Below are 18,454 nucleotides of genomic sequence, written 5' to 3'. Positions count from 1 at the left end.
CTTCAGCCAAAGTCACAGGTGGTCTAATAGTGGGGGACTTGACTACTGTCACATGCCCTTGTCTCTGCTCTTCCTCTTTGTTTGACCCTCTTTTCCTGAGCATTTTTACCGCAGGCATTATGTCTCTCGAGCACCGAGTATTTAATACAATGCTTCTATGTAATACATCCTAAGAAAGTGTTCTAAATTAATCTGATTGTCCAGTTACTCCTGTGTTCGAGGAATTTACATATGAGAAAGACCTTGCTAGTGAAATTGCTGTGTCAAATAGTAGATCAAAATTTTAATACAGTTGTTTCAAGAGAAGGAAGTCCCCAATCTTCCTAGTGGGGTGTATCTTACACAAATGAGTAATGCTAGCACCCTACCTGGTGCCAAGTGGTCCTTTAGTCAGTACGTATTGGTTAAGTCAGTGGAGGGATGAACCAGTAATCAAATGAACTGCAATTCTTGGTGGAGGTTGTTCTCTCTCTGTTTTATAAAGATGATTAGTGTACATTTGTCTTGTTTTTAGTTAAATATATTACTGATTTTTATTACCTATGACATTATTAATTTCTTGTGAAATATTATAGATCTCTAAGAAGGTGTATCTCATTACATTTCATCCAAACCCTGCTGTGCAACTTTACACCTGATTCTTGTCACGTGTTGAACATTTCAGTAGCTGTCCCTGATGTTCTGGTTTCTTTTTTATAAGTCATGTGAAGTGACGTGTCTTGGAACTCATGCATGCATCTGTGGTATAAGCTACATTAATATAGAATGAAGACTAAAATGAATCAACCTATAATGGTGGTGACTGAGATGTTTCTGCTTTGTGTGTTGTGCATACCCATGAATTGCTGGATATTGTGAAAGAAGCAAGATAAACATAGTAGCCCTTTTCTGTGTCTGCCATTGGTCACATAAATGTGTTTTGTGCCTCGTGTAATAGAATTTTACTTTCCTTAGGGGTATAATTAAAGAAATATCAAAACAACAACTATCATATTTTTCCAAATTGTCATGAACTTTGATGATGCTTCATTTGGTTTTTTGTTAGGCTTTTTTAAAAAAAAATCTTTATTCTGTTCTCTGCTGGCTCATTATAGATAAAACAGATTTTACCTGAGATTGTGTTTATGTTAAATTAATTTTAAGTAGTATTTTTGAATTCTTAGTTGAGGAAGATTCATCTTTTCCCCCATAGAGTGAAGTTAGAATACTACTGAAGTATATAAAGATGCAGACATGTAGAGAAATACAAAATTAAAATTTCTACTTCATCACAGGTTTTTACCTTAATAACCTAGATTTTATATACTATACTAGTGATGTTCTAGCTGTAATTAAAATCTTTAATTAATGAATTTTATAGTAGAAATAATCTGCTAAATTTGAATATTTTGTTTTATCAGTGGTCAAGTAGGTTCTCGAAGTCCTTCTATGATCAGTAATGATTCTGAAACCTTAGAAGAGTGTATGGTGTGCTCAGATATGAAGAGAGATACTCTTTTTGGCCCATGTGGTCATATTGCTACCTGCTCTTTATGTTCTCCACGAGTCAAGAAATGTCTCATCTGTAAAGAACACGTGCAGTCTCGGACAAAGGTAATTTATTTTCAGTTCCGTATTTTGCCATTTTAAAAAGTTTGAGATGAATTAATGATAAGATTATATGATGCTTTATGTCTGCTTATTTTTTTTCTTCTCATAATAGCAGTGTGTTCAACACAGTGCACCCTGGGGGATACTGGAATGTTCTGGGGGTGAGGACGGGAACAGTGCTGCCAAAGCAGATACCTACACTTTATCCTGGATTATGGCCTAAAATCCAAAAGGTTTTCATTGCTAGGGGGGCACTGAGTAATGTCTTTTCTGAAAAGAGGACCATAGACCTAATAAGTTTGGGAATATATGTTATGTCAGACTTCCAAGGCTGTACATTTTTACAGGCACAATCAGCCTTGTGCTTAATAGCCCAACACTTAGGACTGCACCCCTGAAGCTCAGTACAACCTACCCCTTTATCCAGAGTGGTCTTTCTGAATGTATTTGGACTTTAGGGGAATGGAGTATTTGTTTAGCAAACCCAAACCAAACCCATTGCCTTCGTTATTATCTAAACTTAATTGTGTAGCTTTTATTATCAAGTTCTTGTTTAGTTAGAAATAATTTTCTTCTCTTTTTTATGTATCTAACTAGAGTAAAAATAAAACTAACCTACAATTTTTCTATAACTAAAGATATTTTAATTCTATTTTATATTATAGTTACTTAAACACTTTCTTTGTGAGTGTTCATACAGTTTAAAATTTATTTTTGTATCTAATAAAATTGACTTTTTAAAATGACCAACTTGGGGTTTTGGGTGAACTTTTTGTCCATCCTGGACTTGCTTGTTTCATCACTGTGGGTGGCATGCTTGTTTCTTTATCCTCTGTATTTCCTGGGAACTGGGAGTTTGAGCTACAGGTTTGATTAGGATCAGATGAAAACATTTTGGTAAGAAAACGTTACCATACACTTTGTAGTACATCCCCACAGAAAGGCAACTTCTGTATATGCTTTTAATTTGTTCTCTCACCTCACTTGTTTTTCTAAAGGTATTATTTCTGGGTTCCTAGTTTTATTCTTTTGTGTGTGTCTCAATACTGCTTTACGTAACTGTATCAGATTACTCACTTTGGTTTACTAAAATACTTGATACTCCCTTTGAGTTTCTCCTTACGTGTGCATGCTTATGTGTTATACACTGTACCATTTTCTTCTTTTTCTGTCGACATTTCTCAAGCTACTCATTACAAATCAAACATACTGCCTTTGAGTTAGTTGATGCTGGTAGCAATCCTATGATACCCATAGCAAACCAAAGTTATAGTTTTTTTTTAAACATTTTATTAGGGGCTCATACAACTCTTATCACAATCCATGCATATACATACATCAATTGTATAGAGCACATCTGTACATTCTTTGCCCTAATCATTTTCTTTTTGTGTGTGCTTTATACAATTGATGTAGGTATATGTGTGGATTGTGATAAGTGTTGTATGAGCCCCTAATAAAATGTAAAAAAAGAAAAGAAAAAAATACAACAAAGTTAAGAGTTTTTATGGAAACTAACTGCCACATCTTTCTTCCATGGAACAGCTAGTAGATTTGAATCGTTGACCTTGCAATTAACAGCCAATTTGTAGGTGTTCACTAACCTCATTGGGGATGGGATGGGGTGGGGTGGGGGGAAACTCACTGCCATTGAGTCAGTTCCAATTCTTAGTGGCCCTATAGAACAGAGTAGAACTTCTCCTGTGAGTTTCCAAGACTAAATCTTTACCAGATTTTAAAAGCCTCATCTTTCTTCCACAGAGTGGCTGGTGGTGTTGAGCTGCTGACTTTTGGGTGAACAGCCCATCTTGTAACCCACTATGCTTCACATTCATTTGAATAGAGCTGCCACTAGTTCTTAGGATGAGTCAGCTGACAATAACTCTACAGGCATTTTCCGCCTGCCCATTGCTGCTTTATATTTTTATAGAGAAGCTTCTAAGTGTGACGGTTTTTATGACACAAATGAAGGTATCGGTGGTAAAAAATTTGACATGGGAAAAAAGAAATTGATGTTATTTTTTAATAGCTGTTATCATAGTGTGTGTACATAGCTGGTTTATATGTATAGCAGAGAGGAGAGTGAACCAATAAGTAGCACTCGTGTACGCTGGGTCTCTGAAGGCAGTTTGCTATAGTTTATCTGCTAACCACAAGGTCAGCAATTGAAAAGCACCCACTGTTTCACAGGAGAAAGATGAAGCTGCCTGCCCCATACACATGCACTGTCTCAGAACTGTACAGGTCGGAATCAACCTGTTGGCAGTGGGATTATCTCGCTGTTAACCCTGTTTAGTAAATTAATGGGGATCATTCATTCTACTTGGAACTTAACATTTTTTGGGGGGGGTACCTGCTTAGAATGTAAGGATGGGTGTGTTATGGGGGCGGGTGATTGAAAGAACAAGAATTTAAATCTTGTTTTTAGATTTGTGTGTACATTTTACTGTTTTGTTTGAAACTTTTAGTTAGGATCTTAAATCTTAATTTTAACAAATGTTTATTAAACACACTTATTTTGTAATCAAGGCAAATTGCATATGAAAATTTCTTCCCCAAACTTCTTAGCCACCTGTGGCATAGATTAAAAACTATACTCCAGGTGCTGCCAGAGAGGTGTAAATTGAGCAAGAATCTAGAGCAACTGGGTGTTAACAGCAGTCTCATATGAAATGCCGTAATTGGTCATCTAGTTCTATCTTCATGTTTACAATTCCACTGTTTGGATGCACAGACAAAATTCAGAAGAGCATCTACGGGGGAGAGTTGGCTGAATAGAGCATGTAGAAGAAGGAACATGCTGCCATTCCTCTTCAGCCCACTTCTGAATGTAGTTATTCTATGAATTAGGCTTACCGTTGGTTTTTAAATTGAGATATATTCAAACCTGTGGAAAGGTATTAATGCTAACTAGCCCATAATTTTTTGTGTGTGTGCCAGATTGGTGGCAAAGACTTTGAATATAAAGAAATAGTGACCCCAAGTGGTTAAAGGGTAGTAAACATCTTCATTGAAAACCAACAAAACCCAGATTCACTGTCATTTACTTGATGCTGAATCAGAGAGACCCATAAGACAGAGTAGAACTTCCCAGTGAGTTTCTGAGACTGTAAACTCTTTATAGTAAAAGAAAGCCTCATCTTTCTCACATGGAGAAGCTGGTGGTTTCGAACTGCTGACCTTTCAGTTAGCAGCCCAGTGGGTAACCATTACATCACTGGGGCCCCCTCATTGAAGATAGGACTTTGTAAGACCATTATTTGAAGGGAGGGAAAATAAACAAGCTTGGTCTCCTTAGCCATCAGGAAAATACAGATGATAAATTTTATGATGTATAGGTATGTGTGTCACCTAAGGTCTATGAGGTGTTTTATGAAATAAGATGTTATGCTTTTGGGATGTTCTGTATACACTATTCCATAAGACAGTCTCCATACAATATATAGTTAAGTCCCTGGGGGCCAGTTATATTAAAATCTAATGGGAGTGCTCTAGATAAAGTCCGAGCTAAACCTACTGGGTACAGGAGGCTGGCCTTGCCAAGTCTGTGCTGAGCTAAGCAGAGACTGTTATGGCAGCCAGATTGGAACTTGGTGCACATCTGGAAGTTGGGGACTGTGTTAGTCTGGGTACTTTAGAGAAGCAAATCCATAGAAATCCATATGTATAAGAGAGAGTTTTATATAAAGTGTAAGTGCACATCAAGAAAACATCCAAACCCACTGCTGCTGAACCCCACAAGTCCAACATTAACCCATGTATCCGACACCAATCCACAAAGTCCTCCTCCATCTCACAAAATGCACACTATGATGCTGACTGTAGGAAGAAAGCCTTACCAGTGAACATGTAAGCATCTCAGCACTGGCAGGGGTCTCCACTTGGCTGCTTAGGGTAGGTCCATATGGCTTCTCCTCAGGGATGTCTTGCAGGAAGTGAGCCATGCCAGCTGAAGCAGGGAACTGCCTAAGGCAGCTGCACCCTGGTCCGACCATCACAAAGCGAGAAACCCAAGAAATCGAATGACGAGGCTCACTGAGCCATTTATCTCTCCACCCTTCAATTAACCCCACATGTGTTTATCGACCAGAAACAACCAATCTGTGGGATCACAGACCTGGTGCAGTTGAATGTTACATGAACATCACGAACTTGTGTCACATTGGATGTATAAGTACCACCATCCCAATTAATTGATCAAGTAGTGTGTCAGGTACCTTTGTTTTTACTTCCTAGATCATTGCTTCGTGCCTGGGGTTGTAAAAGCTGGTAAGCTGCCATCCAAGGTACAATAATTGGTCTCTATTCTCCTGGACCAATCTAGAAAGAAGGAATAGGACAAGGAAATGGAGGATTGTGTGGCTAATTATCCTCATGAATGCTGCCTCTTTTACCATGAGATCAGAAGAACTGGATGGTGACCAAAGGTTCTGTATAAGAATGCTGACCAAAAGGAGGGGAAATGCAGGACAGAATTTAAAATTTCCATGGCATCTAGACCTTTGGACCATGAAGACTGTTTACCTTCCGAAACTTTTGCCCTGGGATAATATTTTAAACTTCAAACCAGAAATATCCCCTGAAATCTTCTTAAACAAATAGTAGTTTAGCTTCACTAGTAAAGAATATCTGCCTTGAGCTTTATACGCTTTAAATTTTTATCTGTAATCAGAAATTAAATGGAAAGAGTAGATTGGAAATTTAGGGGCCAGTAAGTTTCTGTCCCTGGGGGAGGAAGGGCTCAGAAAAGGAGGGGAGAATTGCCCCCGCTTGAATGCAATCAGTGTCATGGAATGGTACATGTTGAAATTGTCGAAATGCTGTGTTTGGCCCCAAGAGCCACAATAACAATAAAATTAGTTATAAAAAGAAACACTAGCAAGGAATATGAGAAGTGTGCACTCTTAACACCACGAGAGGCTGGATAAATGGGTCCACAATTTTTCAGGAGACCATCCTGGCAACAGAGCCTGGGGAAATAATCCAGAGCTTGGAGAAATGGATGGCTACAAAGTGATTTTCTTTTCTTTTTTTTTTTTAACAATAAGGAATTGGATTTTTAGTTTGCTAAGTTAGGTTAAACTTTAAATTTCAAATACAGAGCACATTGTTTATGGCCATAGCACCCTGAACTCTCCTGATCTCAACAAATACAAAGCACATAATTATCTAGAGAGGAAAAGAGAGTTGTTCATTAGATAATCCCAAACCAAACTCACTCATTGCCATCGAGTCAATGCCCTCTCGTAAGAACTGCCCCCTCTGAGTTTGCGAAACTGTATCTCTTCACATCTTTCTCCTCAGGAGCAGCTGGTGGTTTTCAAATGCTCATCTATTGAATTGTGGCACAACACATAACCACCAGGGCTTCCTGTGTTGTGTACTCACTTTATAGTAGGTATTGAAGTAGGCACATACTCTTTACCACCTTGTGTTGTGGAGTGATTGGTCCTTGTTTAGATTTAAAACAAAACAAAATTTAAAATACGCCCCGAGGCTTAACAGTGTGCAAATTCTTTGTACATATTGAGATGTAACCTGGGAATGCCCATAGAGGGACTGATCATTGTGTGTTCAGGAGAGTGTCTTTAGAAGAGAGTGGTGGCCATCATATTTAGACGGTAGTATTGGATGTCAGCATGTATACTGGGATATGTGTGAGAAGGGAACAGATGTGAAAGAGAATGTACAGCGAGGGCGACGTGGGTAAAAGATGCCAGAGCAGAGCTCTGGTCAATTAAAAAATATTAATATCAGAAATCTGACTTCTCAGTCATTTATTTTCATTCTTTTTTGTTGTTCTTTTAGTGTCTGTCAAAGGTAGTTTTTATAGGAAAGGGGGGGGGAGGGTCCTAGCCCCTAGCCTCTCAGATACCAGAGGAAACAGAGTTTTCCTCTACTGTTCTTTTTTTTTTTTTTTTGGTAATCATTGTGAAAAGTTCTCAGAGCATATTAATGTTCCATGCAACAATTTATACCCATTTTGTTTGATGGCATTGTTCGCCATCTCCTCGGTGTAATTTTTGTCATTTCCTCCTTGGGTCCCTTCCTGCCCCTTCTAGCCTGGAGCGTGGTTTTTATGCAGATGTTGCCCTTTGGGTCTCCTGTGTTTAATTCCTCCCTGGTGGTGGTACTCACTTTCTTGACCTGTTGCTCAACTTAAAATTGAACTCTAAGGGTGGGTTCAATGCCCAGCTTCAAGGGTGCCTTTCAGACCACTTAGCCTGATCTTTTTAAGATTTCCAATTTTGTTCTACATTTTCCTCCCTGCTTTGTCTGTCTAGGACTTCCTATTCTGATCTTGGTCAGAGGGGACAGTAGAAGTAGCCAGGCCCCATCTAATTCTGGTCCCAGGCCAGTGAAGACTGGTTCACGTGGTTCGATGCTGTTCTTTAGGATAGCTAGGGAAATCCATGTAGCAATAGTGAGTGCTGAGCTGGGACAGGTAAAGATAGGAAAAGAAGTAGCCGGGAAGAGGGTGGTGTGTGTTAAATCTCTTTGTACCGGAGCGTCTCCTTATAGAGGAAATAGAGTTGGGTACAGACGAAGCTGTAAAGAGCAAATAGATCTCGCTGTAGACGCTCACTTTTCTGCTGTGACCTTTCTCTGCAGATTGAAGAATGTGTGGTGTGCTCTGACAAGAAAGCAGCTGTTCTTTTTCAACCATGTGGACACATGTGTGCTTGTGAGAGTAAGTAGCCCATATAAAACTTCCTGACTAGCATCCTAACAATGAATGGTGTAGCAAATGCGCTGAGCTTTGTGTTTGCTGTCACTAACTCACATACAGAATGCTGGCCTTTAGCGCCTTCTTTGCTTCTTCTCTGTGCTAGAATGTCAGCCATTTCCCTCCTGCTCCTGAATGTGAGAAAACTCTTTGACTAGTTTGGATTTTTATTGCACATGCTTTTACCAGAAAATTATTTATTTTCTCAAACTATGGAAGCGAATTTGAACAATGGATGTTGAAACATACAGCCAGATCTCTTCACCATAGAAAATTAGCACAACTTCGTTGGTCTTACTTTTAATACTGTCTCTCTTTGAATACTTGCCATATAGCAACCAAGTTGGGCTATCATTTTTGGCTTTCCATTAAGGGACCACATAGAATTCTGCTTTGTGAAGGTCGTGTTAATGTTTAAACAGAGGTGGAGAACCTTTTTTTTTTTCTGCTAAGGTCCATTTGTATATTTATAACATCATTTGAGGGCCATCTGGTCAAATATTTATTAATTCATCCCTAATGTGATGGCTAGAACAGTGAGGTGTGTGAAGTTAGCTGGGATGGAGGATTTCGAGGGCCAAACATTCTCCACCCCTGGTTTAAAAGATGCTTTAAAATGTCTCTTAAACATATTTTCTTGATACCCTTTGCTTTCTCATATACCTCCTTGTTCTTTTACGTTCATACTCTGTTCATGTTTAATATTCTATCCCCACCCCACCCCCTTTTTCACTTTGCAATTTTATCATTTACTTAAAGGGGTTCATAAGATTGATTTTGATCAACCCCACCTCGCCTACAGCATTGTCTTTGTGCTTTATTAAAATTTAGTATCTTTTCATCAGTTATCCCTGATGTCCCTCCACAATTTGTTTGTTTTCCTTGTTTTTAAAATGACAAAGACATTGGGCACATAGAGAGTGCACCTTCATAAGGGAATGCTGGCGGGAAAGAAGATGTTGAAGCGTGCTGTGAGTTTTTTGCCTTATGCTCTTAGTTGAAATTTATGAAGAGTACTTTCCTTCCTTAAGCCTCAGGATTGAGATAATTATTGTAATCTATTAAAAACATAACAGTCACTTTTCACAATTTACTCAATATTTTCTAATGTCATTAATTTCATAATGAAGGGCTGTCAGGTTGGTAACATTTTTAGGGAGTAGAAGTCTGTTGCTATAATTCACTCAGTGTATATTTTAGTGTCTACCTTGAGACTTTTCATGTCTATTAGATTGGAGAAACATTTGAAGGCAGATAAGATAAGTAAACGTAAAATGTATATCCACTTTAAATCTTATGCTCTACTGGCGGAGGTAGGTGGGTGGGGATATAAATTGATAAAAATATTTTTCAAAACATTACTATTAATAATAAACTAAAGTTAATCTTTAAGATACAAAAAAAAAAAACTCTTGCTCGCATTCTACCTTTGAAAAGAGTGTCTGATGCTGTCTTCCAGATTGTGCTAACTTGATGAAGAAGTGTGTCCAGTGCCGGGCGGTCGTTGAGCGAAGAGTGCCTTTCATTATGTGCTGTGGAGGGAAGAGTGCCGAGGATGCCACCGATGATCTCTGTAAGTGATGGTGGAACTGGAGACGTTTGTCGTTCAGCAACTGTCATGGTGTCTTCTGCCTTGAAGAAAATGTGCTGCTTTTAATATGGAACTTAAGGGCGACATCCTGTTACAAAAGTATTAATGCAATCCTTTGTGTAGCTGGTTTCTCTGATGTATTGAAGTTTTTCTGGAATGGAAAGTTTGGGGGAAAGAAACTGAAGATAAACTAGTGGTGAACTCACGATTTACATTCCATCTCTTCAAGGCACAGCTGTGACAAGAGATTTTTCAACTTGGTACTTGATAAGAGCAGAGTGGTATCTTTGATTTTCTGTTTGTGGGCATGTTCTGTGAACAGACGAGGAACAGTGTTGGTGTTGCCATGGTTCTGCTCAGGGCTTTTGTCAAAACCAAAGCCAAAGCCCCTGCCATTGTGTGGGTTTTGATTCATAGCAACCCTACATAGGGTTTCCGAGGCCGTAAATCTTTTGAGGAACGGACAGTCTCATCTTTCTTTCTTGAAGCAGCTGATGGGTTTGAAATGTGGACCTTGCAGTTAACAGTCCAGTGTTCACCCAACCAGGGCTTGAGACCAGGAAAGTAGGAAAAGTGAAGCTATAGATTTTACTGCTGAACCACTCGTTTGCCTGCGGCCTTTCATAAGTTCATCCTCTTAGACCAGTAACAACAAGGCCATGTGGACATACAGGAGCTAGGGTTTTGCTGCCCTCGTAATCTCATCTTATTGTTGCCGCAACTGGTAAAAATTGCTTTATGCTGTGCTGCCTGCCCCCTGGACTCACGCAGAGCACGGTCAGAGGCAGTGTGCCATGTGCGTATGCTCCAGGCAAATCCTGAAAGCACATTTGGATAGCTGTCTGGCGGAATACAACATATCATTGGCACACTTATTTCTTTGAAGATTCCAGATGAAAGATTATGACACCAGTGTCATTATTCTCTCTGTTGTTCAAGTGTGAAGGTCTTGTGTTTTTTATTAATAAGCAAAACAGTAATTTTAGAAAGACATCACTTTTGTGCCAAGACAGTAATAACATTTAGATTTTTAAATCTACCTTATAGCCAGTGGAAATATTCCAGTGTTACAAAAGGACAAGGATAATACCAATGTCAATGCAGATGTGCAGAAGTTGCAGCAGCAGTTACAGGACATTAAAGAGCAGGTAATAATGATTCCTCCTTGTTAACCAATGATTCTAATTTTAGAGAATTGAATTTTTTCAATAAAACTATTGGTGTCTTCTGCATGCTTTATATTCATGTATTGCTTATCATACTTGAGTATAATGAATACTTATTAGAAGAGTTAATCAGAACATTTCCAAAATAAGAACCACCAGTTTGGCCAGTAAACGTGTGAAAAATAATTCAAGCACATGTGCAACCAGGAACGAAAATTAAGCTCAGGAGAGGCCCTTTCACACTCAGCAGATGGCCAGGGTTCAGGATTGTCCCTAATCGAGGGTTAAGCAGAAGGTGTTGCAGCCATCGCTCGCAGACACTTTCTGCTCGTGGGGGTTATAAATTTGGGAAATAATTTGTTATTATATAATAACATGAAATAAGATTGCTTAGGGATACAAACTTAGTCAAAACCATGCCGATGGTGTTTTAAATTCAGGGTAGTTATTTCTTTGGCTTGGAGGAGGCACAAGGGAAGTTTCAAAAGTATTGATAATCTGTTTCTTGGTCTGGGTACTAATTACTTGTGTTATTTCACTTTGTGAAATTTTATGGAATTGTATCCTTAGGACTGGTACACATTTCTGTATATTTTTAATCCCTGGGCAAAAAGTTCTGTTAATTATTAATTCCATATTTCCATAACCATTTGAACCTCACCCCTCGCGCGTGTGTGTAAAGAAATCTTCGCGGCGAGGGAAAGGTGACTTCCCTGCTCTCTCCTCCCCTGATACCTAGCTCACATCAAAGCAGAATGTACCAGAGTTGAAGAATGTGAGCCAGACGGAAGGAGGCTGTTCTTCCCAATTTCTAATATGTTTGGACATTTTCTGAGAATTCCTTTTGTATTATCTTGACAGTATATGGTTGTGTTTATTTTACAGGAATGGCATCTTAACATTTTAAGTCAAACCTGAACAACAAAAGCAAAAAACCCTAATGTTAACAGAGTTGCCACAAGTAACTGTCTCAGCATTTATTTCTTTGTTATCTCACCTTTCAGACAATGTGCCCTGTCTGTCTGGATCGCCTGAAGAATATGATTTTCCTCTGTGGTCATGGAACGTGCCAGCTCTGTGGAGACCGAATGAGTGAATGTCCTATTTGTCGCAAGGCTATTGAGCGAAGGATTCTTTTGTATTAACGCAGAAGCACAGTGCGTTCTGTTAGCTCAAGTGTTTGGTCTTGGGATGTTAGCAGGCTTTTAAACCAGTTGGAGGTTCTAATGAATTAATTTCTAATATCATAGAGAGTAGTCAAACTATAAATCTAACAGAACAAGAAAATCTCTACAAAGCAGTGTTTGCAACCATGGTTTTTTTTTTTTCTGTAATTAGACATACCATATCTATGTACTTCATAGGTGATTCACTTTTAGTTTGCAAGGATAAAATTTTATATCAGTTTCCCAATTTTCCTTTCTGTTTCATTTTCACTTATAGTTTATAAATTTGTTAGATCTCAAAAAGACATTATTGCTTGTGATCATTACCCTTCAATTTACTATGATTTTATCCAGTGAGCTAACAATAGTCTAGAAAAGCCATGTACCAATTTAAAGGGACAAATCCATTATATCCCCCATATTAAATAATAAAATTATTGTCCAAGTTTTAGATAGTTAAGGGAATGTTGAAGCGAGTAGTCTTTACAAAATAACAAAGTTTTATGAGTGTTCTTTCTTAAGATTTTAGAGTAAATGGAAGTATAGAATAAAATAATAATTTTGTATCTAGCTTGTTTTTTTTAGATTTAAAAGGAAAAAAAAAGATCAACTTGGATCAGAAATCCAGTGTAAAAACGACTAAAAAACGCAAAAAGGATGAAATAAACAGTCACAGCAAGGAATTGAAGGGTTGGGGGTGGGGCCGGGAGTATCCATTAACAGAATACCTGTTATAACCGATGATTAACAATTTCATTTCTCATATTAATGTATACATTGCTTTGTTCAGCCAGCCTCTTAGAAAACTGTAAAGTGCACCCTTGTTCCCATTGTGGTTCCCTAGCTAGGCTTGGTCGGAGCTGTGCAATGAAGGTGCTCTGTGTGGCCTCTGAATTCCTTCAGGCTTTTCTGATGCACCAAAAGTCCCCCCCTCTGAGAAGGGTGAATGCAGCTACCAAGGCAGCGAGCGATCTCTTCTTCTCCATGCTCCTTTGACTCCGAGGGCTACTGAGGCTGCCTTCAGTGTAGACCTTCTGTTCCTCTTCAGTGATTAGGACTTGCAATGAATAAACCAGTCTATCTTTATACCTCTTGATGAGGACATTATGTAAACGGCAGCAATATCCAAAGCACAGTCAGTAACCTAATAATTAATGCTTGCTGTGGACAGAATGACCAGGACATTGACAGGAACATGTCCGATTGCCTGTAGATTGGCGTCTTAAACTTTTTGTTGTTGTTTTTTGAGCCTGTAATCATTTCCTCCTCTTTGAGTAAACCTTAATCTGGTTTGGGTTCATTTAGATAAATGTAATGTCTTCAGACTCATTGCTGCTAGTTTATAAATATATTAGCTATTTACAATATTGTGTTATATTCTGTGCATAAGCTTACTTCTAAGGATAAGTATCCTTTTGGTAGTGTGCCTCCCCCCCCCCCCCCATCTGCCTAGCGTTTTTGTTTCATTGTTTCTACTACAGCAACTCAACATGAAAGTGCAAAGCCTCTAGGTCTCACATAGCAGAGTTTCTGGCTATTTGATTGCTGCTGCCTTCTGCAAGTACTGATGAAAGCAGTGGCGGCTTTGCTGTCTTGATTTTTTAGTCTTAGCTGAGCTGTTTTGTATTTTGTGTTATCATTTAGGACAGATAATTAAACTTTAATTTTTACTCAACCTTTTTAAAAAAGGGCCACCCAAGGTCATCTCCCCCACCCCCTGCCCAACATCTTTTGAAGTTATGAAAAGTTAGGACATCTGATGGATCAAATTGAGATACACACAAACTACCTTCTTGCAGGTTTGAAAACCCCCTTCATTAGGTTTTCGTTTCTTTCATACTGTAAGCAGCCATCTCCCTGGTACCAGGTCGGATAGGGAGGAGGGAGGAGCCTCTCGATAGACTTAGCAATAGTTTGGCATCTCTGCTTTAAGAGTCCTTTCATTTCACTTAGCTCCTGGACTGTAGTGCTGAACGCCGTCTTTCACACTTAGTTTAATTATTCCCTCCATATTAAACATACTTTAAAAGTTGTCAACCTCTATTATGTAAGTATAAAAAGTCACTATGATTTTTGTGCTCTATACGTGTGGATTTTCTTCTGTATTCTTCCACTACCTGAAGATTTGTTTTATGAGTAGGAAATAATTCTCTATTCATGTTTTCATACACCCACAAAATGACTTTAAAAAAATGTTTTTTGCGTTTGTGAGAGAATAGATTAAGAACATATTGTTTAAGTGACTTTCCTCCAGCTCCGTGAAACTGCTACCTCTTACCGTGTCTCTTGGCTGTGTGTGTCCAGTTAGGTGTAGTCTTTTCTCACTGTCACCTCTATCCTGTGCCTCAAAAGGATTTTATTTTCCTAGGACATCTTTTGTAAAATCTGACCTGCATTCTTTCGAAATAGTATTTATTGGGCAACCTACTACACTTCAGGGGCTAACTACACAACATTAAAGGAAGCAGTCAGCATGTGAGCCCGCACAGAAGTTACTGTGGAGCAGATGTAGATGTCAGGTCATCTGTAATCCAAAGGCAGGGACCCACGGGTACGGAAAATATTGCTTCCTGCTGTTTCTGAAGAGTTGTCTCCACCCCTCATGCCTTGAATCTGCTGACTAAGATGGTCTGTTCTGTTACTCAACACACACAATTTACCAAATGGTGCTATTCCGATAGTTCTTGTTCACCTAAGTTACCAATCTTATTGCTTGTACTATAGACATTTAATTTTGGGGGGCAAACAGGTTTTTCAAGACAAGATCTTTTTGTATTAGTGTAAGCAAATTATATAAGTATTTAGTTTAGATAGCCAAATTATGCTTGATTTAGAGATTTGTATTTTAAACATCACAAATTGACCTGCTAGCTCCTGAGGCATAAAGTTAATTGGTCAGTAAAGTTAGAAATAGCTTTCTTATGTCCAGCTTTGTGAGCTAGACATTGTAGCATATTGAAATACATATTTCTTAAGATTTTTTTTTATTTCAAATTTTTGTATTTCAAAGCTTTTTCCTGGGTCATTTTTACTGGTAGGGACACGTTGCCAAGTTATGTGTTCACACATGCTGTTCTTTGTTTATTCTGAAATCGGAACCCTTACTAGACTAGGAAGAAATTAAATTGATGAGCTAAGCGAATGGGGGGGTGGGATGGGAAAGAGGGAGGGTAGTGGGATTTCAGGAAGTAGGAAACAGAAAAGTCAATGTTGGAATGTAGTTCATAAAAGAGAATCATGTAAATTTCATGCAAGCATGAAGCTGAGAGTGTGTATTTAATAGAACAATAAAATGGGGTGTTTCAATTAGTCTTTTTTTTAGTGTAGTGTAATGGAAAAGTGCTTTGTAAAATATAGGTATTAATACAGATTAGTTGTGTGGGTGTTTTTTAATCCAGAAGGAAAAGGACTTATCTTTTGAGTGTATAAAATGTTTGTATAGTAAACAATTTGTGTAAAATAGAATTTGAAATAGACTTTTTGGCTATACACAAATCAAGAAACCTCGGAATTCTCGTAATAGTGTTTGTAAGACCTAGAGTCAGAGTAAGCATCAGGTTTGTAAAATTCTGGTGATGACCTCATTTCTTCTCTTCCCCCTTCACTGAAGTATTGACAATAATAATTAAAGAGTAAGTTTTAAATGCCTCTAAGTTGGGAGGAGTTTTATTGATCATGAACCAGAAGGGAGAATAAAGTTAACTCAGAATGTACACTAAATTGGGAAGATGATAAGTTTTTCACAAATTATTTGTGCCTTGTTACTAAAAATGTCAGTTTTCTTTATCTGTAATGTTTGCCATATTTTCTTTTTCCTCTCAGAAAGGCAACCTAACTTCATTTGCTTGAATATTATGATAGGAATGTGTACTGATGTTACTTGATCATCATATATAGACTTGGAACTTTCAAATATATATACACATACATAACTATAGCAGTATTAATGATTACAGTTGTACTTCTTTTAAACATTAAATTTGAGGAAACTGCTTCATTTCGTCTCTTGTGTACATTGCTTTGCTACTTTACCAACAAAAAACAAAACCAAACCCTCGGCCATAGAGTTGATTCCAACTCATAGCAACCTTGTGCAGGGTTTCCAAAGGTGTAAATCTTTGTGGAAGCAAATTGCTTCGGCTTTCTCCTGTGGAGCAGCTGGTGGATTGGAACCAATGACCTTGAAGTTATCAGGCCAACACTAACCTGACTGCACCAGGAAAAATCCTTAGAAAAAGTCTCAATTTACTGATAAATTGTTAGTAGTGGGTAAAAATACATTGCAAATATCTGAACCAGATAGTGAAACTGATTAATTGAACTTAATAGATTGCTACATTGGCATTTTCTACTCCCTTTCTGTCCGAGTATTACAGTTTGCAGCAGTTATCCTTCGAGCAAGTAGGAAATGGGAACCGGAGGTTAAAATTGAGGGTTCGTTTTGTTTTGTTTGGGATTGAAGGAATAGGTACACAGGCAGTGACTTAGCATAATGGTTTGGTGCTAAATCCCTGACTACATGTTATAATTGACATGTGCCATCCGTGGAAGAAAGTGTTGCTGAGTCTTTTCCTTCCTGAACAGGCTGCTTGCTTGTGTTTCCGAGACACAGCTTTTCTCCATAAAGCAAAAGGGCCTTGTCGTTGTCTTATAAACATACATGCCATTTTATCTTGAGACCAGTCATTTCAGGATGCTACTGGAAGTTTGACTCAGGGCTTTTTAATGGTTTAAGCATTTGTTTAATATATTTTGGAAAATCCATCTGCATAACTCTTCAGTGCCTTGAAAGAATTATTGATTTGGCAACAAGCATTAAACCTTTAGAGAAAGTGGTCATCTTGCACACATGGGCATAAGTCGAACAGCTTGTGTAATAAGGATAGTGTGCTGCTGGGTTGGCTAATTCTTTAAAGGGACTCTTCTAGATATGCACTTGATATGTGCTTTGAAAAAAATCGATTATTACTGGCCACAGTGTTACCAGAGAAAAATAATTCTGTGTGAAACCATTATGCAAAATCATCTATAAGTAGCATCTGGGAAGAGGTGAGATAGGGCTCCTGCTATTTCACTATGATCCAAAGGTTTTTCAGGAAAGCCCAGATCATCTTCCCCTTGAATGAGACAGACACACACAGCATGCTTTTGTGCAAATGATTAGGTTTCTTAAAACCTTTACAAAAATGAATTGCATGCCATTCTTGTTAGAAGGCTTGCTTAGGCTGAACCTGCAGTGTTGCTTTTCTGCTACCTTCCATATACTTGTGCCAGTGTCAGGGCAGTGTATTCAGTAATACAAGACAGTTCTATTGACTCTGAGCAATGTTTTGCTTTGGATCCAGTGTTTAAAACCTGTCAGATTAGATGTAAAGCTTTGTTTGTGAATATGGTTTCTGTATGAGAAATAGTTGCTATTGGCCCTTTTTTTTAAAGCTTAGTCAAAAGCTAAACCTTTATAAAATGCAAACATTTTATCATTAATAAAACTTAAGATGTAGTATCATATAATGCTGTACTCTGATCTTTTGGAAATTTCATTATAGATGCATATGTGAATTTTTATTTGTAAGGCATAAAAGATCTGTTTATTAAATCTGTTGAAAAGAAATGATTTTATGTCTTAGAGAAACAAGTATTACACCCCCAACTTTATAGAAGGTATGGGTGCCAACATATGAAGATTTGTAATTGTTTACATCGAAAGTACCTCCATCTTCCCTCAGTACAAGAATGCTTTGTTCTATTTAACTGGCATTCCATGATGCTCACCTTCCCGAAATGATCACTGAAGACAAATGGGTGCATACACAAATGTGAAGAAAGCTGATGGTGCCTGACTATCAAGAGATCTAGCATATTGGGGTCTTAAAGGCTTGAAGGTAAGCAAGTGGCCATCTAGCTCAGAAGCAACAAAGCCCACTTGGAAGAAGCACACTAGCCTGTGTGATCACGTGGAGTCAGAGAGATCAGTTACCAGTTATCAAAGAACAAAAGAATCATCATTGTAAATGAGTATGGAGTGGGGACCCACGGCCCATCTGTAGGCAACTGGACATTCCCTTTGTGGCAAGGAGACGAGCTAGTCAGGGTGCAGGGTAGCAACGATGAAACAAAACTTTCCTCTAGTTCTTAAATGCTTCCCTCCCCACGCACCCCCCTTCCCACAGTATCATTCCAATTCTACCTTACAAATCCAGCTAGACTAGAGGAG

At 38.3% G+C, this 18,454-nt stretch overlaps 1 protein-coding gene across 1 annotated transcript in view; it reads left to right on the top strand.

Moving 5' to 3' along the window:
* Positions 1–17,686, top strand: part of MIB1 (MIB E3 ubiquitin protein ligase 1) — a 174,137-nt gene extending 156,451 nt beyond the window's left edge. Inside the window, exons 17-21 of the mRNA XM_075533030.1 lie at positions 1,401–1,593; positions 8,203–8,281; positions 9,777–9,890; positions 10,956–11,056; positions 12,079–17,686. Coding sequence (XP_075389145.1) covers positions 1,401–1,593; positions 8,203–8,281; positions 9,777–9,890; positions 10,956–11,056; positions 12,079–12,219 — 628 coding nt within the window. The 3' untranslated portion in view covers positions 12,220–17,686. The remainder of the gene's footprint in view (positions 1–1,400; positions 1,594–8,202; positions 8,282–9,776; positions 9,891–10,955; positions 11,057–12,078) is intronic.
* Positions 17,687–18,454: the final 768 nt, after the last annotated feature.

The sequence above is a fragment of the Tenrec ecaudatus genome, chromosome 15 (assembly GCF_050624435.1).
Source record: "Tenrec ecaudatus isolate mTenEca1 chromosome 15, mTenEca1.hap1, whole genome shotgun sequence".
NCBI classification, from domain to species: Eukaryota; Metazoa; Chordata; class Mammalia; order Afrosoricida; family Tenrecidae; genus Tenrec; species Tenrec ecaudatus.
Note: the sequence above shows the minus strand (reverse complement) of the source record. Positions and strands in the feature narration are given on the sequence as shown.